The sequence below is a fragment of the Malaya genurostris genome, chromosome 1, assembly GCF_030247185.1.
Source record: "Malaya genurostris strain Urasoe2022 chromosome 1, Malgen_1.1, whole genome shotgun sequence".
NCBI classification, from domain to species: domain Eukaryota; kingdom Metazoa; phylum Arthropoda; class Insecta; order Diptera; family Culicidae; genus Malaya; species Malaya genurostris.
Genome location: NC_080570.1, coordinates 144,063,020 through 144,085,144, shown reverse-complemented (window position 1 = coordinate 144,085,144; position 22,125 = coordinate 144,063,020). Strand labels below are relative to the sequence as shown.

At 39.7% G+C, this 22,125-nt stretch overlaps 1 protein-coding gene across 4 annotated transcripts in view; it reads right to left on the bottom strand.

The window, feature by feature from the left end:
* Positions 1-899: 899 nt before the first annotated feature.
* LOC131426036 (E3 ubiquitin-protein ligase Nedd-4-like) overlaps positions 900-22,125 on the bottom strand; it is a 28,279-nt gene continuing 7,053 nt past the window's right edge. Inside the window, exons 2-14 of one of the 4 annotated variants that reach the window (XM_058588438.1) lie at positions 21,582-21,664; positions 20,333-20,626; positions 19,988-20,102; positions 19,778-19,914; positions 12,758-12,839; positions 12,191-12,481; positions 11,780-12,036; positions 11,571-11,688; positions 10,807-11,368; positions 10,618-10,742; positions 10,264-10,562; positions 2,040-2,732; positions 900-1,968 (exon numbers count right to left, since the gene is read on the bottom strand). In XM_058588438.1, coding sequence (XP_058444421.1) covers positions 1,866-1,968; positions 2,040-2,732; positions 10,264-10,562; positions 10,618-10,742; positions 10,807-11,368; positions 11,571-11,688; positions 11,780-12,036; positions 12,191-12,481; positions 12,758-12,839; positions 19,778-19,914; positions 19,988-20,102; positions 20,333-20,626; positions 21,582-21,664 — 3,159 coding nt within the window. In that variant the 3' untranslated portion in view covers positions 900-1,865. Of the gene's footprint in view, positions 1,969-2,039; positions 2,733-10,263; positions 10,563-10,617; positions 10,743-10,806; positions 11,369-11,570; positions 11,692-11,779; positions 12,037-12,190; positions 12,482-12,757; positions 12,840-19,777; positions 19,915-19,987; positions 20,103-20,332; positions 20,627-21,581; positions 21,665-22,125 lie in introns of all 4 variants that reach the window. The other 3 variants (XM_058588439.1, XM_058588437.1, XM_058588440.1) reach the window with 3 other exon arrangements.

Sequence of the window (22,125 nt, the reverse complement as noted above, 5' to 3'; positions counted from 1 at the left end):
CTCGCATATCAGTTCCATATCGATTTTCATCAATTTAGAGTTAGCTTGAGGAATGAAATCTATACTCAATATACTCTTAGAAATTGCAATAAAAGTTAAGGGTTTGTTCAGTAATATGTAAAAAAAAATCAACTCATGTCTGTACCATATGCAAAATACTCGCATATCAGTCCCATTCAGTGCAAATTTCAATAATTTCATTTGTTGCAATATTCGAATAGTAAAGGTGTATTACCGATATTTCAAGTAATAATACCATGATTTAGCATTAGGTTGAACAATAAATAAAAAAAATCGGAAATAAAATTTTAATCGTCTATTTCTAGACATGCCGATTTTCCATATGGGACTGATATGCAAGTATGGGCAGTACAGTGCTTGTAGGAAAACCTAGTGCTTTTGCGTGTTTTCCTACTGACAGTTCCGGCCATCGTTGATCAAAAAGCTTTAAGTATTATTAAAAGTTGATTTTACACAATGAACAAACGTTTATCATTCTGCGAAATATTTCACGTGATGATGAAATATTTCCAGAGATATACGTATTTAGGGATGTCGAGAATCGTCGAATGGCTGGGGTGCTGCGATCCCATTAAGACATTAAGATTCCTTCCAGGTCAAAGCTCGAACATACGTCCACTGGCTTGTAAGACTAGTCCTATGCATCAAACCGCCAACCCTAGGAACTAGGGGTAAATAACTCTGGTCTTACCAAAACTAATAAACTCACCCAATACGAAATAATCTCACAGAATTGCGCACAGTCCCTCATACATGTAGAAACATATAGCAAAAATAAATTACGGGTAATTCTACCATAAATTTTTACTAGTAAAATCCTCATTCCAAGAATACTTTGTGAAATATCACTACCCGATTTCAACGCTAAAAACACTAACTAGATGGTGTCACCATTTTTATTACATTCTTATCACATAAGAATTAAAAATACTTTTTTTAATATTTAACTATATAAAGTATCATTTCTTTGATTTTCCCGCTTCTGTTCACTGTTTTGCGCTCTCCTCCTCGTCCAATTTCTATCAAATCTCTCGATCTTCGCACATCGATTGCACCGCTGCCACGTCTGTGAAGAAGTGAACCTCGGTCGTCGGAGTGTTCCGGGTACCTGCACCTAAAGAAATTCCTTCACATCTGTCCGGTAATCGGATGTTTTTATCAGGTGTTCTTTACACGATAATCCTCACTCAGTTTGAAGTAACCATAAGTTGTCGTCGTTTTCTATTTTGGCTTTCTGACCAGCCCTCTCGATAAGTTAAGCTTTTTGATAATATAAACGATTCGAACTGCTTTGTTTTTGTTCAGATTAGCCTATTAATAACTATGTAGCAGAGTAACCGAGTTTCGAAACAGTTAAATGGATTTAGTAACATTCAAAAACAATGTTCAACATTCGAATACACAATCAAAAAATTTTGGCCCTCCCAGAGACAGAGGCCACACTTGTTTCTAAATATAAATGGCTCTCAGCTAAGGCATGATAACGACGCGAGAAAACAATGGTGCTTATCATTACAACGTTCACTCGTAGCCCTCGTTGGGTGCACAAGTTTTACTATGCAGGTAATACAGCTTCTAGTAGGTTATCGAAAACTACGGCACAGAGGTTTGATTTGGCAGCTAGAGGATAACGTCCGAATGTCGTCTGCATGCACTTGATATAGCGCAAGATTGTCATGTGTTTTTTTATTGATATCTAAATCAGAAAAAAGAGTTTTTTTAACGGTTGAGGATAGTGGAGGACTACTCCGAGAATGGTTGCTGGTTCTAGGGGTCAAGTGATGATGTAACGGTTTGGGTTTAGATATTTACAGACACTGCACAATTAAACATCGATCGTGGGTTTAGTCCACTCCTGCGAATCCTTGGCTACCTTCAATAGCCTTCACCAAGCGATCTTTCAGTGCCAGGTAGCTTTCGTATGGGGGTAAATCCAAGCGATTGAAACTACGAAGAGAAAGTTGAAAGTTGAAAATATAGGGAAAAAAGAAAATCTCGATTTTTATTTTGTTTCATACCAAGTGTGCGCCCGAGGATAGTTCTCTGGCGTTCCCCACTTCTCGATGGTAAACATTTGCGGCCCGTTCGAACCGTAAAGCTCTTTGAATCCGTTCATCGGAACCCGACTCGTTCCGGTTACGAACTGTAACAGACGCGCTCGCATCTCGTTCGAAAACGAAAGCACCGCCCGCCAGAACCATTGAATGATGACGTGATTTGCGAAATAGTCACCCTTGTACAACGTGTTCCGCTTCCAATCCTTCACGTCTATACTCTGGATGCCGCACATCAGCAGTTCCAGTTCGTTCTCATCGAATATTTTAAGCAGATTGAGTGGAACGATTTGACCGAACCCGTCCAGGAAAGCCTGCATCTGATCCTTGACCCGTGCCACGAAGCGCCACTCGATCACCAGTTTGATGTACTCGTCTTTGTTCTCATTCGCCACCTCAATGTTTGCCCCGTTGGGTTTCAGTTCCCGCTGGCTGGTGTACCCGAACGTTTCCTCGTCGACGCAGAACGTCAGCATCAGTTCGCTCGGGTCGTTCTCCTTGATCCAGAGCAGCGAATTGTAGTACTCCATATCGACGGCCTCCATGTCCTTCAGGTCGATCGCTTTCTGGAGCATCATTTTGTAGAATGGCCGTATGAAGAACGCATCCAGCAGTTTGCCATGGTAGACGGCCATCCCCGCCACTCGTCCGATGAATCTGTCCGAATAGAATAAATCGGTTGAGAAAAGGAGTGACTATAAAGTTCGGTCCAACTGGAATTCGGCCGGTTGTATTCCATTCTATAATATCTTCGAAAATTGAAAAAAAAAACGGTGACGGGAAAGTTTCGCAGTAAACGTCGTGCTGGAGCTTCGGATTGGCAAACTGAACTGAAATCCAGGAGTTTCGAATCGGAATAAGCTCGAAAACTGCTATCCAGAAGAGCAGTTACGGCACTGATTAAGAACCAATATGAGAATGAAGCAGAGTCAAGGCGCATGGAAGCTTTTTGACCGAAATTCACAGGATATCTTGACCTCGAAATGGTAAAGACTGTCACAAAAAGTATGGACGCAACCAAAAACCGCTCCCATTTCGCAATGGTTCAGAATCTGTCAATTTTTATGGCTGCCTTCTGTTGTTTACACTCTTCTCTAACCACTTGTGCAGTTGTTTATTCGTTTTTATTAGTTTGTTTCGAAATACGTGGACTTTCAGCAGAACAACGTCGAAAAATTGTGTACAAATGGTGCACAGAACGCGGACTGTCACTGAGAAAGATAGCAAAAATGGAAGGAGTAAGTGAAAAAGCCGTGCGAAATGCAATTAGGAAGTTCAGTGAGGATAACACCTTTGAGAATAAACCGAAAACGGCGTTCGAGCAAAAGAAGAGGTTTCAGTACGGGATGTGGTTAAAAAAATGGGCACTTCGAAGTCAAATGTTCTTCGTGCTAAAGAACGTTTGAATTTTTAGAACCTATAAGAAGCAGAAACAACCAAAACGTAGTCCGAAACAAGAAGCATCGATCAGGCCGAGGGTTCGAAAGCTGTACAATACGATTTTTGCTGGAAATTTGAACTGCATAATCATGGACGACGAAACCTACGTGAAACTCGATTACAAATCCTTGCCGGGACCACAATATTATACCAGTATAAACCAGTCCGAGACATCGATTGAAGTCGAAAAATTTGGTAAGAAAGCTATGGTCTGGCAAGCAATTTGTTGCTTACAATATGTCCCAGTACGACGCTTATCTTAAGACACTCGATCCACCCCTTTTCGTTCCTGTACCTGGATCCTGAAAATTATTTCTGGTTCTGAATTTGGAACCTAAATTCGAGACATATAAGGAGTGTATCGAAAATAAGCTATCCACATACATTTGTGTTGTACGCATGTATGTGTGATGGTTTTTTATGCTCAGATCACAGCATGCTGTGCGTTTGGCTGTCAGCTTTTGTTTGTTTACTTGTTTGTGCGGTGGAAATTCTGCGATTTCAAAGTGTCGCGTATTGAAAAGGAAGTGAAAATTAAGGTTCTGAACACAAGACTAAGTGAGAAGGGTATTACTATGCGAATATTGGCGAATCAGTTTGGAATTCATCATTCCAGTGTTAAAACCATCTTTAATGAGTTTGGGGAACACTATTCTTTGAATGAGCTACCAGGAAGAGGCAAAAAACCCGGTTCTTCCAACCCGAAACTGGACCAGAAAGTGAAGAACAAATCAATATCAATACGTGATTTGGCTAAAAAAAAAAGCAGGAACGAGTGTCGGAAAGATCCAGCGCATCAAGAGGCGATATCACCTGAAGACCTACTAGAAGCAGAAAATTTCGAAACAAAGTGTAAAACTAAAGAAGCGAGCAGCAACAAGGGCCCGGAAATTGTATTCGCGTCTTTTGCAGTGTCCGGATGCATGCGTTTTGATGGACGATGAGACTCAAAAACCCGACGAGGACTCAAACACCCTTCCAGGTCCACAATACTTTAATGTCGTCGTTGGGGAGGATGTGAGCGATACGGACAAGTCGATTCAAGTGGAGAAATTCGGTCGAAAGGTACTGGTATGGCAAGCATTATGTTCCTGTGGTTTGAAGTCAACCATTTTTTACACTATCGGAACTATAAATGCAGAAATCTATCGATCTGAGTGTCTCCAGAAGCGATTTTTGCTTTTATATAAGAAACATAGTACACCTCCACTGTTTTGGCCGGATTTAGCGTCGGCTAACTATGCCAAAACCACTCTCAATTGGCTTGCGGAAAAGGGTATAAATTTCGTTGAAAAAAATGTCAATCCACCAAATTGCCTTCAGCTTCGACCCATCGAACGTTACTGGGCAATCGTGAAGAGGGTCTTCAAGAAGACTGGTAAGGCAGCTGGGAACATGCAGGAGTTCAGAAAATTTGGGCTCAAACGTCCAAAGAATGCGATGCTACACTTGTCCGGAACTTGATGAAGAGCGCTCGATCAAAAGTTCGAAAATTCGTGAAGGAATAACTTAAATTTCATCCAGTTTTCATTATGCTCAAGTTTTACCTCCTACAATAAAGGATCAATTTTTAGTTTGAGTAAAATATCGTTTTTTATCATAATTTGAAAGAAAAATTTGTGGATAGCTTATTTTCGATACACTCCTTATTTAAGAAATAACTTTTGAAACTGGATTGTAGAGTTGAAATGCGAACCTGAATTCCGGTAAAGAATTCTGGGTTTAAATTCAGAGCTTGAATTCTGAAACTAGAAATCATTTCTGAAACTGAATTCAGGACCTCAATACTGAACTTGGATTCTATAACTGATGTTTGACCCTGGATTCTGCAACTGAATTCTGGAAATGAGCTCTGAATCTGAATTCTTACCAGACACCAAGGTAAAGAATTCTTAGCTTAAATTCTGAACTTGGATTTTCGAGTTGAATTTTAGACCTAGATTCTTGGATTCAGGAAATTATTTCTGACCCTGGATTCTGGAAATGAATACTGGAATTGAATTCGGAACCTAATTTCGAGACCTAAATTCGCGAGATGAATTTTTAAACTGGATTGCAGAGCTGAACTTCGAACCTGGATTCCGGTAAAGAATTCGGGGTTTAAATTCAGAACTTGGATTCTGCAACTGAAATCTAGATCTAGAAATCAGTTCTGAAACTGAATTCAGGACCTCAATGCTGAACTTGGATTCTATAATAGATTTTTGGCCCTGGATTCTGCACCCGAATTCTGCACCTGGATTTTTGAAACGAATTCAGAACCTGGATTACGGAGCTGAAACTGAATCCAAATTCAAAATTTAATCCAATACCAGACTTCAGGGTAAAGAATTTTTAGTTTAAATTCTGAACTTAGATTTTGGAATTGAATTTTAGGGTTCAGATTTGACCTGAAGTCTGAACCTAGATTCTGGAGCTGATTTGTGGCCCTGGATTCTGGGAATGAATACTGGAATTGAATTTAGAACCTCAATTCGAGAGATGAATTTTAAAACTAAATTCCGGTAAAGAATTCAGAGTTTAAATTCAGAACATGGATTCTGGAACTGAATTCTGGATCTGGGAATAAGATCTGGAACTGCATTCAGGACCTGAATGCTAAACTTGGATTCTATAACTTATTTTTGCCCTGGATTCTGCAACTAGAATTCAGTTGCACAATTCTTACCAGACTCCAGGGTAAAGAATTATTAACTTAAATTTTGAACTTGGATACTGGAGTTGAATTTTAAGCCTAGATTCTGGAACTGATTCCTGGCCTTGGATTCAGGAAATTAATTCTGGCTTTGGATTCTGAAAATGAATTCGGAACCTATATTCGAGACCTAGATTCGAGAGATGAATTTCGAACCTGGATTCCGGTAAAGAATTCGGGGTTTAAATTCAGAACTTGGATTCTGCAACTGAAATCTAGATCTAGAAATCAGTTCTGAAACTGAGCACAGGACCTCAATGCTGAACTTGGATTTTATAACTGATTTTTGGCCCTGGATTCTGCAAATTGATTCTGCGTAATTTTGGAATTCTGGGTTTAAAAATTCTGAAGAATTTTTAAACTGGATTCCAGTAATTTTGGAATTCTGGGTTTAAATTCAGGCCTTGGATTCTGGAACTGAATTCAGAGCCCGAATGCTGAATTTGGATTCTATAACTTATCTTTTGCCCTGGATTCTGCTACTGAATTCTGTGACTCGATTCTAGAAATAAATTCTGAACTTGAATTTTGGACATGAACCATATTCTAGAAAATAATTCTGGACCTGAATTCTCAACCTAGATTCTGGAACTGATTTGTAGCCCTGGATTCTGGGAATGAATTCTGAAAATGAATTCGGAACCAAAATTCGAGACCTAGATTCAAGAAATGAATTTAAACCTATTTTACGGAAATTAATTTCGAACCTGGATACTGGATAAGAATTTGGGTTTCAGATTCAGAACTTGAATTCTGGACCTGGCATTGAGCTCTGGAACGAAATTCTGAAACTGAATTCAGGGCCGGAATTATGAGCTTGGATTCTGGAGTTGAACTATAGGCTGGAGTAAAATTCCCAAACTGGATTCCGGAACCAAATATCCGACCAGGACCAGAAAAAGTATTTTAAACCTGAATTTTGGACCTGAACATGAGTTCTGAAACGGAATTCAGGACCGGAATGCTTAACTTTGACTCTGAAACTGATTTCTGGTCAGGATTTTGGAACTGAACGCTGTGTCTGTATTCTGGAAATTATTCCTGGTGCTGAGTTCGGAAGCTAAATTAGACAAATTAATTTTGAATCTGGATTCTGCTTGCGAATTCTGGGGTTAAATTCAGAACCTGTATTCTGGAATCGAATTCTGGATCTGGAAATAAGTTTTGGAACTGAATTCTGAACTTGGATTCTGGAGTTGAATTTTAAACTTGCATTCTAGAAATTAATTCTGTAACTGAGTTCGAAACCAGATATTATAGACCTGGATTCGAGAGCTGAATTCTGAAACTGGATACCAGAACAGTCAGAATTCTGAACTTGAAAATGAGTTCTGTAACGGATTTAGGGACCTGAATGCTGAACTTGGATTCTGAAACTGGATTCTGGAATTGAATTTCGGGCCTGAATTATGAGCTTGGATTTTGAGGTTGAATTTTGGACCTGAACTTGAATTCTGGACTTGAGAATGAGCTCTCGAACGGAATTCAAGGACCAGAACGCTGAACTTGACTTCTGGAACTGATATCTGGCCCTGAATGCTGGAAATGAATATTTCACCTGAATTCTGAAACTGCGATCTGACACTGAATTCTGAATCTGGATTCTGGAAATTTATGCTAGAAATGAATTCGGAACCGAAATTCAAGGTCCTGGAATCTGGTAAAAAATTATGGGTTTAAGGAACTGAATTCAGGTGAATTCTGAGCATTGTTTCTAGAGTTAAATCTTAGACCTGGATTCTGAGCCTGGAAATGAATTCCGGACCTGAATACTGAACTTGAATTTTGGTACTGATTCCTTGCCCTGGGTTTAAGAAATAAATTTTCAATCTGGATTTGGAAGCTGAGCTCTAGTATGGGATTCTGAATTCAGAAATAGGATTCTGAATCTGTTTTCAAACCCTGTATTCTGGAACTGAATTCTGTACCAAAACTCAAAATCTAAAAATAAATTTCGATCCTCAATTCTGGTAAAAAATTCTGGGTTTAAATTCAGAACTTGGATTCTGGAACTGAATTCAGGTCCTGAATCCTAAGCTTTGATTTTAGAGTTAAATCTTAAACCTGGAAATCGGTTCTGAAAATGAATTCCGGATCTGAATTCTGAACTTGAATTCTGGTACTGATTTCTGGCCCGGGATTTTAGAAATTAATTTTCGATCTACATTTGGAAGCTAAGTTCGAGCATGGGATTCTGAATTCAGAGATAGGATTCTGCATCTGTTTTTAAGGCCCTGTATTCTGGAACTGAATTTGTCTACAAGGATTCTGGTAAATATACCTGGAACAGGATTCGGAACCTAAATTCGAGACCTAGATTTGGGAAATCAGTTTTGAATCTGGATTATGAAAAATGAGATCTGGAACTGAATTCTGGGCCTAGAATCTGAAACCGAATTCTGTATCTGGATTACGGAAATTATTTCTGAAGCTAAATACTTTTTTTCTGGGTTTACCGGTCGGGCAACTGAATAGCGCAAATTTTAAACCAGACCAATTTATGAATCCAGGAAATGCCCTTTCAATTCCTCACCAGACGAACTAGTCTATGTTGACCAACTGAACACTGCTGTAGGCCATGAATTGTCTATTGATCATTTCACCATGTGCAAATGCATTGCTGAAATATTTCAAGTAAATATTAAATAGAACTAATACTTATTGAATATGGCCTTTTCTTGATTTCAGTATGACTTACCAACATTGTTGAAGTTATCATAGAAAAGTAAAAGTAACGAATGTCTGAGAAAGTACCAAGCATTCTACAATGCAATCTAAGAGAGAGCTACATGTAACATGTAACTGAACTACTAGGTGTGCAAATTTTGAACGATGTTGTCCATACCATTTGCGGCTCCAAAAGGTAGCAAAGAGGGCGTGATTCGGTCATCATATGATCAAAACTGCAAAAGAGATCATGTTTGATAAGTAGATCGCTTCTCTTTCATGGATCAAAGCGTGACATGGACAATGTCTGACAAGTTTAGCATATGTAGAATAAAGAACATATCCATCTTATTGTTCTCTTTCTGTGTAGTGTTACCTCTTTTATTTAGACAATGGTGTGCAGACAAGCCCTGGGACCGTCAATCTGTCTCAAGGTTGTGCTAATGTCCAGGAATTATTTCGTAAAAGAAATCCGAAATCTGGGATTACGGATCCAAATTTCGGAAATTGGATTACGGATCCAAATTTCGGACTTAGATTCGGGAAGGGAATTCTGGACCTGTATCTACCGAAATGATAAGCCCCTCTGGATGCACTGGTTGAAAAGAAGTCTCGTAGTAATATTGCTGGTGTTGATCGAAGAGTAATGGAAGAGGCTTTTGTGCATTTCGAAAGGAATGCTGCGAGAATAGGATCAACCATAAACTTCATCAAGTACATGGTTGCTGGTAGAGACTGAGCCAATCCAAACGGTGTTGAATCTGAGCTGGAAATCGATGGAATACGATTCTGTTAATGAAACTTCTCTGTATACGAGTAGTTGAAGCAGATTTCCAAGTGCTCGGTATGTTTGAAAGAAAAATCTTACGTTCAATGTTTTGCGGTTAATTACAGGTATGAGGCCGATTTGTTTTTAAGACTTGTTTAGACGTAGAACCGAACTTGCTTAGTGTTTCTCTCAGTATTTTATTAGATACTGATAAAAACTACAGAATTAAGAAGGAACGACGCCGACGCAAGAATCACGAACTGTACCAAGTATACAAACATACTGACATTGGAAGGCTTATAGAACACAGCAGACAGTAGTGGGCTGGACCTGTAGCAAGAATTCCGGGAGCGAGAATGCCCAGCATGATGCTTAGTAGAGAACCTTAAGAAGATCGTCGACGTCCTCGAGAAGATCTAGCAACTCCAGAATAGCAGAAGTTTAGAAAACAACGTACAACGAACGCGATGTAATCCTGGTCATATCAGGACCGGTAACTTCTATCCAGTACACCTTAGTTTCTACTTTAAAACATTCTTCCGCCAAACCAATCCCGAGAAACACCGTCTTTAATCATCCGAACTCGTGGTTGACTTCAAAACGGTGCGATTACCTACCGGAAGTAGTGAAGATGGTCCTCATTGCATAACCCACTGAAAGGATTGATCTGTAGCGTGTAGTTGTCCATAGCTGAGTATTCAAACAATCCGTAGTAGGGATTGAACATCTCTTTCGACAGCAGATAGAACCACTCCCGGGCAAGTCCGCCGTAGTCCAGACCGGCTTCACCCTCGAACTCGATCCACAATTTCGTCTTCAGCAGGTCAACCTTGGTGATTGAATTGATGATCCGGTAGGAGTCCTCCAGAATGGACGCCCGGCGGACTTTGATCTCGATTTTATTCGGAACATTAGCCTGTAACAGAAAGATCAGATTTGTCGGACATGAATCGCTAACAAAATCGTCTTACCGGTTTCCGCAGCTGTCCCTTAAGGTACTCGTACTTTCGCTTGTAATCTCTGGAGTAAGGAACCACCTGACCGGCCACATTGGGCATCGAAAGTCGTGGATCTTCCCACTGAGTGGTCCTTGTGTCTGAAACAAAAATTTCCAAGATTTACTTTACCTCTAAACACAACACCCAGAAAAAAAACCCTACTGTGATCGATGAAGAAAATCCTTCCATCGGTATGCACACGTTCCTCCCAACCTTCAGGCAATGGCGCCAAACCATCCTCCGGTCGCCTCGAGTCATTGATTGTGGAATTGTTCGGTGTGTTAGGCATCGGACTAGCTCGACCGGTTCGCGGATCAACCCACGAAGTCTTCTTCTCGTTGTGATCGATGAAAAACACTCTCCCGTTCGGTGCAAGCTGCATAGACCATCCCGATGGGAGAACGGCTTCCGTTCCGGCTGGACTACTGCTGGATGAATCGTTCTCGTTGGAGGTAGAGGAACGTGTCGAGGAGCGATCGTCGGTCGTGTCGTTGTTGTTGTTGCTGGATATACGTCTTGAATCCACAGAAACTCCAACTCCACCACCACCACCACCACTATCGGCTTCATCCTCGGCTCCTGGTCCTATTGCGGTCACACCACCGCCAGCGGAAATAGCACCACGAGTACTGCTGTCACTACCGATTGACGAACGGCTCGAGGAGCGGCGACTAGCATCGCTTAAATGCTGCAGAATTCGATTCTGCGTTGCGTGATCCATATCCTGGAGAGGAGAATGGATGAAATGGAAACAATATGATTAGCAGATGTTCAGCCAAACCCAGCCAACTTGCCCACCACCGATAGCTTCTGCAAAATAGCAATAATACCCGCACAATAGGAACAATTTGTCTAGCCACTAGCAGCAGACGCACACTACGACAATGCCAGAGGAAAAAAGCAAGTCTGTAAAAACCGTTCCCTACCTCTCCGCTGGGACCATCTTCGCTCAGTCCGGCAATGTTTTGCGGCAGGGGAGGCGCTTCCTCTTGTTCGACGGTTACTTGACGGGGCAAAACTGAAGCTCGTAGGGGTGGAAGTCTTCTTCTTCAAAGTGTGCAGAATATTCATATAGTTAAGTGTTAGTTTGCAAAAGGTTAAAAAGCCGCCCGCGTGCGGAAATCAGTTCACCAACCTTCGACTAATGCCGGCCAGAGAAGGGTTCGCCATCGAAGCCACTCGTGTTGGACTACGAACCAATGCTGCCGGCAGGAGCGGCGGTGAACTGACCCGAACGGTCGGCAGCGAACGTAACGAATCCGACCGGAGCATCACCGGTTCGTCGCTCGTGGGGACAGCTGCGCTCATCATCGCCAACGAGTTGACTGAATTGTTCAACGAAGCATCAAGACGAATTGCTGCCTGTTCCGAGCTGAGACTAACCGAGCTCGCCTAGGTGTAAAGTGTTACGTTAGGAACTCACTCAACATTCAAAACAAACATCTAAAACTAGGTGCAATGAAAAAACCATTCGAACATCGCAAACGCTGATTACACAGAACACAGAAAAACACACAAGCACGCACACACCCACACTCCAAACCACCTCTTGCTCGTCCAAGTTCAAATCAAGGTCCAGCACATCGACCACGGTAGCATCGTCCCCCGGATGTTCCAATGCCATTTCTTCAGTGACATCAGTGACATTGCGGCCACCAGCCTCAGCTTCGACGACTGGCGACGATTGTGAATCAACCGTTTCACTGCGAGTGACTTGCTGCCGACCTCCCTCCTGCCGATCGACAGCAACGTCTTCCTGCTCTTGCTCCTGTTCCTGTTCCTCTTCCTCGGTAACCAAACTGGGCATATCGCTATCGGAACCCGTGTTGTCGGTACCCTTAATATGGTTACCACGATTCGAATCGATGTTTTCATAAGTAGAAAACCAAAACACAATCCAACGAACCGAAAACAAAAATTACGGGAAGGCATGCATTGAAAAGAACAAAACGAAAAGGAAATACAAAACTGCACCCAGCTAATGTTGTGCTTTTCGATTTGCTAAAGGTTTCTAGTAAAAAAAAACATCAGAAACTGCACACTATTTGTGTTACAATTTGATGCAACCGGTTTTTTTTGCACGAAACATGGTTAGTGATTCCTGAATATTTACCGTTATGTTATCGTCCACACTGATATGAACACGTCTTTGGAAGGCAGCCGCCATGTCGTTGTCCTGTGATGATTGTGTAAGGCTACAAAAAAAGAATCAAACAATTAGACGATTACAACTCCAGTAAGCTTGTACAATAGAAGATCCCGATCATGCCCGGGGATACGAAATTCAAAGTTTCCTATTGGATTATAAATATAAATATTTAAATGAATAAATAAATATTTAGGTATTGTCAATACTGAATTTGAATGTTCAGACACAAGTGATGACTTTTCGGCTCTATTATTTACATAACTTGGTTATTACCATTAGGTTTTACACGAACATGACATAACCTCACAAAATGAACAGAACGATTTTTTTTTTGACAGCCACCGATGGTTTGTTTATAGTTTAAAAGTTCATCAGACCCTCTCAGCAGGCCGTTCAATTTTGTTGGTTTTGAGCGCTTGTTGAACGATATATTGCACGAAATATTCGTTCAATTTGCTGGTACGGTTTGTTGATGTTTTTTCTCTTGCAAAAATAGTGTGAAAATGAAGTGTTACCTTTACATAGAAAGAAAATTTGTTGTTATTCTACGTAAAGTAGAAGTATTGTGCAGGTATGTATTGTTAGTTTAAACAAATAAGTGGAGAAAACTTCAGAAATTCTGCAGTAAAACTAGTCCAACGGGGCTCCAACTCCTCATGTTAAAAATGGCTCAACAATGGACCTCTGTCTTCCGGGTTTGTTGAACGAAAAAAATGGCATTCGGTTCAACGGTCTGTTTCAAAATCGGCAAACGAAGGTCCCGTGTTGGCCTCCCGTTGAACGATTGATTGGACTTTCATTGGACCAATGATCCAACGTATTGGACCAATGAAGGACCACCGTTGAACGTTTTTTTCTAAGTGGGGAGGTTCATCGTTTGAATTATAACAATGCCTCACACTAAACAAATTTATACAAATATCGCTCTTTGATGCTGAAAACGCATACAGGGCTATCTTTTTACTTCTTTTCACTGTGAAACATGTTTTTAACAGGCACTTTTTCGTCATTTTTCAATTTTTAATTTACACCCGCAAAACAAAACAAACCACCGGCAGCTTACAAAGATGAACTGTGAAACCTAATACCGTCGCTTTCATTCCCAATTTATGACATAGAAAAACATGCATTAGTTAGTACCAAATCGCGATGAAGTGACACATCCCAATTCCTGTATTTTGGAACACTGGTCCTAATTCCTTTAAATTTAAATAATTTAAAGTTTAAATTCAATTTTTCTAAAACTCCAACCACACATTTTTAGGCCGGTTCAGCCCTGTACAGACAATTCATTTTCAAGACGGAAACTGGATTCAGCAGGAAATTAACATTTGGAAGCATTAACCAGACCACCATTACAATGCACAGAAATCAAATAAATCCTAAAAATCAGATATTTTCAAAAAAAATCATTGAAAATCATACACATTTTGACACAAACACGATTGACGTCAAACTGAATTGACTTAGTGTCGTCTAGCATGAAAACGCGATTACAAAGTCAATCCTTGGAACGAAATAATTGCTGGTGTATAAAATATTCAGGCTGGCCGAACCAGCCCTGGTCTCCCCTAAACTATCATACAGGAGGAGATAAACGCAACCTCGAAAACTACAAGGATCAGCCCCATAGGGTTGTTCGAGCCATTAATGTGGAACAAGGCAACCAAAATTTTTAATGATCGACATTTTTAATCAATCGTCACACTTTTGAATCCGCAAATGCACGAGAGTATGCCTAGTCTTTACTATGAACCAACACAGAACACGCGAATCCAGAATATAGACTATATTTGTCATGATTTGTATTTATTTTTTAGCCAACGAACTTACATCAATAGCCCAAATGTATGCAATTATATGTTTATACAAGCATGCGATACAGATATCGATATTTAAGCTTCTTTTCGCCAAGCTTGTATTCAAGATTTGTATGCAAGTAGTTATTTTTATAGCGTTTCTTTACCATTACTACCATTCTGTGATTTCGGTTGAAGCGATAAACTTTTTCTCATCAATCGAGTTCATCTTATATAAAGAAGAAATTAATCTTATGCGCTCAAAATTTACCCTGGGATATTGTCAATTTTCAGGCGAAACGACATAACATGGGATTTCATCCAATCTTTTCTGACACAAGATCAGAGCATAGCAATTAAAGCTTCAAATCGTTTTATGGCACTTTTTGTCTTGCTTTTTAGCAACAACCTACCTCTAGCAAGCTACGTGTAGGACTGAAACGTTAGCTATAATTTTGCTTATATATAGCTTCGCGTGCTTCTAACTGCTTCGCTTTTGCATCGATTGACCAATCAGAGCGCTGCTTTCCCTTTGATATATCGCTTACTCCTTCAAAACCGTCGACTATGGCAGGGAAATCCGCTATGCCGGAGATTTTTTGCAGACAAAATAGGACACTGCTAGCTAATAATCAACATTTTGATGATATACAATTAAAAATACATGGCTATCAACATTCAAATCAATACGTAGAAATATTTCCAATCAAATGGTGACATGATAGTAATAATTGATACAAAATTGACTGAGCTGTAATTGATCAAAACCTGACCACATTTCTACATGTATATTTCTAGAGTTTCTAGTTTGCACCACTATATAGAAAACAAAAATGTGTTCCACATTAAAACATGCGGAAAACCCATGGAGAAAATCGTTCCCTGTTCCGTTCGCAGTGACAATAAACAAAGCCCAGGGTCAAACTCTAGGTAGAGCATGCATTTACCAACGAAATCTAGTAATTTCAAACAAACAATTATATGTATCTTTCTCTAAGATTAAATCCATTCACCCCGAGTCCTTTACGAAGATGAAAATGGTTGTAGAAAAAAAACTCGAGCAATTAATAACCGAAAAATTAGTTGTTACATCGAATATTGTACACAAACAGCCGCAGCGATGTCAGATCTACAGAAATCTCCGCAGATTTACGGATTCGGTGATTTTCTAAGAATTTTTGGTATTTTTTTATGGAAAACTACACTCAAAATAAAAATCATATTATAGTTACGTGAAAAGTTATGTGAATATTTTCCACCCTACTTTTCACGTAGGTTTTAATGGACTGGCATATAAAAGCTGTTTAATGCATAATCCAGTAAAAGTTACGTGTTTCATAGGTAAAATGTAATGTACTGTTCATATCACATCTATCTATCAGTTCATATCAAATTTAGATACAAGAAAATTACTATTTTATATATTGGTTGAAGTCAAAAGGGAGATTTCAGATTTTGATATAAATCTATGAAATGAAAAATGCCATGAAATATAAAACATTTATTTCAGAAAATTGTCATATAATTACAATGGCTTAAAAAGCAACTAATAACGTCGTGGTATCTCAAATCGACAAGCCTCCAGAAATCGTTTTTGTTGTCACTGCCATCCAACCCAAGCCGAAGTCGAGATCCAAGAACTCCCACAACACTACCGATGCAGGTTGAAGTCGCATTACATGGTTCCAGTGTCTCTAGCTTCATACCGACGGCTTGTTTTAAGCATTCGGCAGTACGGGTAAACTTCCGGACTCACGCAGGCACTCGGTCCAGTTGAACACATGGAAACTTTCATACTGGAATGGTCCGGTCGATGGAGTAAAAAATTGTAATTAAAAAACTTTTCTCACAAATATTTACACTACTTACACTTCGAAGGCCACTGCTCGCCATTTTCAAAATCGAGTTTTTCACACTGGAAATTCACATAGATTGTTTGACGTTTGGTCAATTCACGTAAACCTTATGTGATGACTCTATTCATTTTAATGGATGTTCGTATAACATTCATTTTCGTCACGTAAAATATTCAATTTGACATTTGAAACCATTCTACGTGATTTTTCAAGTGAATCGAACGTGAATTTTTATTTGAGTGTACAGAAAACTTTCGATCCTTGCTTTGCCCCGCAGGAGTTTCCGAAGAAAATGCCAATCTACGGAAATGCACGCTCAGAAAAAGTTACTCAAAAATGAGTATGATCCCACTCATCACCAGAAAAAGTAGAACAACTCTAATTTAGAGTAACTCCTTAGTTATACTTTATTTGCACTTAAGCCAAAAATTGAGTAATAAGCACTCCAATTTTGAGTGAAATTCCATTTACAATTAAGCAACAATTGGTCTGATTTCCTGCTAGTATTCAAATTAAAAATCCGGAATTGTTCTTTCAACTCTTTCACGTGTCCATGAATTATCATGCCACAAACTTTAATATGAAACGAAAACACAAAACGTACTCTCTTTTTCTAGATTTCAAAATTATTTCCTAATCCTTACATCGCAATTTGTCTAGCCGTTTTAGCGCCAATTTCATCAAATATTTTTCGCATTGTATTCTGCCTCGATAGTTGCAATCATAGACATTTTCACAAAATCACCAACGAGTTTAACCACACGCACGCAATTTGAGCAATAGAAAACGGGGAATGAACTCACACAATTTTTCATTCGATTTTCCGACGATTCGCTGAAATAGTAATCCTAAAATGATTCGATGCGTAAAACTGAAATTTAGAGTAAGAACTACTCATCATAATCGCGGGCAACTACTCAAATTTTTACATTTCCATGTTTCATTTAAAAATGAGTAATTTGTATTCAAAATCTGAGTAACTTTTTCTAAACGTGTGACACTACAACTATCTGGCATCGCTGCAAACAGGTGCTACGCTGTTCTATGCCATTTTTTGTGGTCATCTCATGTAGATGTAAACATTTCTTCAACTCCGCGGGGATGTTTTTCCACGGCCCAACATTAGTCCCTGTGTGACCTCCACCAGCCAAACCTTGGCAGAGGGTGGGAAGACAATCGACCGAGAGTTATTCACCGGGGATACTTCCCGCGGCCACAAGTCGCCCAAAACTGCTCAAGTCCAAATTGTCTAACACATAGCTACCTCACCAGTTCACAGGAGTCCTTTCCCGCCACGTCATCTGCGGAGAACTCTACAAAACAGGCGTCTCGAATAAACCTCTACTCTCAAGCTTATTGTTGTACTCTGAAAATACCCAAAACTCGACGAGTTTTTGTCGGGTTTGATACAGAAAAAGATATGTTTGTCAGGTTAGGGTCGAGTTCGGGTGCCATTTTTTTCTTTTTTTAACGTGTACAGGTTCGGGTTAAAAAATTTAGTCGAGTTCCAGGGTTTTTTCCGGTTTAGCAACTTTTTTCGGCTTCGGGTCATGAACGGGTAAAGATTTTTTTTATCGGGTACGACTCGGGTTCGGGTTTGGAAGAAAAATTCATTTCGGGTTCGGGTCGTGTACGGTTGTTTTTTTTATTTTCGATCGGGTACGGGTAGGGTTCGGGTTTGGAAAAAATTTTACCCGACCATCTGTAATACTTATGCAATGTTCAAACTTTACTGTTCGTTCATAATAATCTGCATAACTCCACAAGACATCGTAATCAGTGTTGGTGATTGCCGATAATTTGGCAGAGAGCGGCTCGATATTTCTCTACATTGCATGCAACATCATCAATCTGGTAGATGATGAGGCTACAAGAACTCGCTGCCTCACAATGCATGAACCGTGAGAGAATTTTTCTACATTTCCTCGCTCCACCTCATGGTTTGAGTGTTTTATGGCCCTTATCAAAATAGATACAGCTTTGCAATGATCGGCGCTCCTCTTTAACAATGAAAGATTCTCTTTGTTTACTTTCTCTTTCGATTATTACGGTACTGTTAGCAATCCTTCACTCCAATTATTTACCGATAATAATAACTAAAGCTATCAACTTTGAATATGCACTGAAGAAATTACCGACAAAAGCCGGAATGTTTCGCAACAATCGAAAGAGAAAGTTAACAAAGAGAATCTCTCATTGTTACATTCGTCGTTTTGAACATTTTATACAGATTTCAAAACCTTTGTGTGGAGCATTCACAGACATTTTCATAGACACAACTTATACGAAGGTGATACGCACATAGTAAGAGTTAGTGGCAATAGTAAAATAATTATATCGCAATTATCCACTGCCCGTATAGAATCGGATCACAAAACGAGAATGAGTGACCTTAAGTTGCTTCAGAGCGAATCCCCGTGCTAAGTTAAATGAACCATGCCGGTTTTTTGTTGCTGAGATGATATCTGTCTCTCTTTAATTGCACCGATTGCATCGTGTGAAGATTTGCTAGAGAGCGTTCTTTGCTACGCCATCCTTGCATGAAATACAAAAAAAAATAAATGAATCCTGTCAAATCGGGAGTCCAATCTTCATGATCGCTAGTTCCATGTAATCACCAGTTTAAGATACAGAAATTCGGTACTGATAAATCCAACATAGGTTCCTCCGAATCACGCGTCTCCACACAAAATAGAATCACAATCATGAAGACTTCATTTTATAGAATTCTAATAAAATCAGCTAAAGCCAATTTAGACGAGAGCGAAAATTTTTCACGTCCGACGCGAACGCCTACTGCGATCGTTCTAGATAAACTCATTTGATAAACCTATCAGAACAAGCTTAAATAATCTATTGAATATTAGAGCAAATTCAGCAGCTAGAAATTCTATATGGAAGATCTATAATAGAGCAGTAACTGGAACAAACGTATCCCCAGCAAGCCGTTCTAGTTTTATTTATTCGACCAGTTCTTCTGTCAAATTTAAAACTGGTCTACGATGCCGTTCTATTTCTTGGCTGCTGAAAGTGTTTTTCTTGCAAAGTGTTGTATCGCGGGATTTAGAGTTGTTTGCTAAACAGAACCTTAGATAATTGGCGCCCGGAGCAAAATAAATTTTTTGGCCCTCATCGTTGGTTTCGAGAAAAATAAAAATTTAAAAGCTCAATTTAATGTTTTGATAGATCAATGTGGCGAGTAAAACAAAAACCCCAAAAAAACACTGCGCCCAGGACGACCTCTAACTGGCTTGGAAGACCAGTGTCAAAAGTAAAATCCCATAAAAATATTTAACACTGGCAAAATAAAAAAAACATGCGTAACTCACACGGCAGTAGGTCGCTCCCATTGAGTAGATCGGGCCAGGTGATTGACATAGTAAGTACGTCCGTTGGCGTCTTGCCGTTCCTCCCATCCGGATGGTAGCACGTCGATTGCTCCACCACCGCTGGCCATATTCGAACTCTGCAATGATTTAGATTTTATTTAGACAAACTTAACAAAACAAAACGGAACCCTGGTCAAACACTGTACTTACACTTGAGATTGAATTATTCGATTCAATGATTTCCCAATCGGCTTCCCCGGATGCATTCAAATCCTGAACATAGGCATGATACAGATCCAGCTGACCGCGCACCTTCGATCGGGCACTAGAAACAAACAAATGTTCATGTTAGAATCGTCAAAAAAAAAACATCTCATCGTCGCTTGCTGGTTGTTGAGATTAGATAAACGGGCTCGAATGTATGCAAACTAATGCGTCGACACATTCCCGGTCGAATATTAGGAGCTAATAAAAACAAAGAAAAAAGAAGGAAACAGAACTCAAATTAACCAAACAAAGCTAATGGAACGGAAGAAAAAATTAACCCAAACATACCCTACTGACCTGCGCGGCCGCAGTGGATAGCTTTTGTTCGGCACCGGACTCCCGTCGGCAGTCTCCTTCGGTAGCTGGGACAGCGTCAGCTCCACCATACCGAGAAAGTCATCCCGCGTCAGCCGGTTCTCGTCGAACACCTGAAAGACCAGCTTGTGCTCGTTCGGTTTCACCCGGAAGATGAACTCTTCGTCCCACCGGGGGTTAAGCGTTTTCTTTTTGGTCTTCGTCAGCACCGAGTCGATGTTTTCATCCCCAGCAATGGTGTTCAGATCGATCCGGACGTACGGGTCGCTAAATGGGGCCGGGTAAGGAATAGACTGGATTAATATTTGTCCGGTTCGAGGTGTGATATATTCGTTAACGTTAACAAAAAAATAAATGAACGCCGCTAACGATTCTTAATCTAATAGTGTTTTCGCTTTAAAACCGAAAATAACCCAACAGCAATTGGGGTTGAAACTGGCCCCGGCCCCAAACGCCCCCCTTCCTTTTTTAAGTATTCAAGACATTTCTATACAAAAGTTTTATCACTGACAATATTTTTTCCTAAGATCTTTCTGCTATGCAAGTTTGGCAGTTGTCGTTTGCAGGAAAATATAAAAAAAACTAAAAATACCATTAGGCAGCTTTTCGATGTAAGGTTTTGCCTCGACTAAACAAGTATTTTAACCGTGTAAAACGTCTAGTGGTCGGTTGCTACTTAGTAAATAACTTTTAGTAGTGCTAATGTCTCAATTTACAGTATAAAAATTCAGAGAAACAAAGCTATTTCTTTGATATACGAACTTTCTCATAAAAGTCCCCACTTTCGATTACACAGTATAGTTAAAGTTAAAATATTGTTTTAAAGATTTATAACGGTTATTAAAACAAAATGTAACGTAGGAGGAATCTCAATATTTTTGTTACTATGAAAATAGCCGACCGACGTTATAGCAAATAGCTGTGTCATAAACAGATGTGACAGCTGTCACATCAAAGGAGAAAAAGAAGAAGAAGTGAACGTTCAATTGAAGCTTATATACCTGGTACATGCAATGATGGGAAAGTACTCCTTTAAAAGCTTCGACCATCACCTGCTTAGCATCCCATTTCAAACATATAGTGACAACAATGTTTAGATGAATCATACTTCAAACAAGCATACTTTTTTTGGAGGTACGATAGTTTTGTTTAAAACAATCGTCATTTTTCAATATGTCAAAAACAGTAATTCGGTACAAGATGATTTTAAATGTTCACTTACCTAGCACCAAAAATGTCCTTCTTAGCTAACTGATGACCAGCAATGACTTTGATCCGCAAACGGCAGCAAGCGCCATCTTCGTTCTGCAAAAAAAATCAAAATAAAACAAAACGTTTACATAAAGCCTGTATTCGCGAAAATGTGGCAGTGTGATTGGTGAAATTTTCATCGAATCTAGCGGACGATTTGCTTCCTTCTATCTTCATCAAACAGTTCCCGAAGTTACCACCGTGTGGCGCTCTCAGTAACCCGATTAGATTTTTTTTGAGGTTGCCACACCTGTTATCAAAGCTGGCAATCATCATTTTTGTACTTCATACATTTTTTGCTCGTGCTCATTTTGAGTACCAGCAAAAAAAACGAAAATCTTGATTGTGTTGGCAGCTTTATAGTGTAAACATACAATAACCAGCGTAGCTTAGTACGGTCTCAGGCCAAACTCAGTATTCGCTTTTTCAAACTCGGAGTGAGAGTTAGATACTATGAAATCAAAACTGAGAACCAACAATACCATCACAATTTGGTGTCAGTGATGCTCTGTATA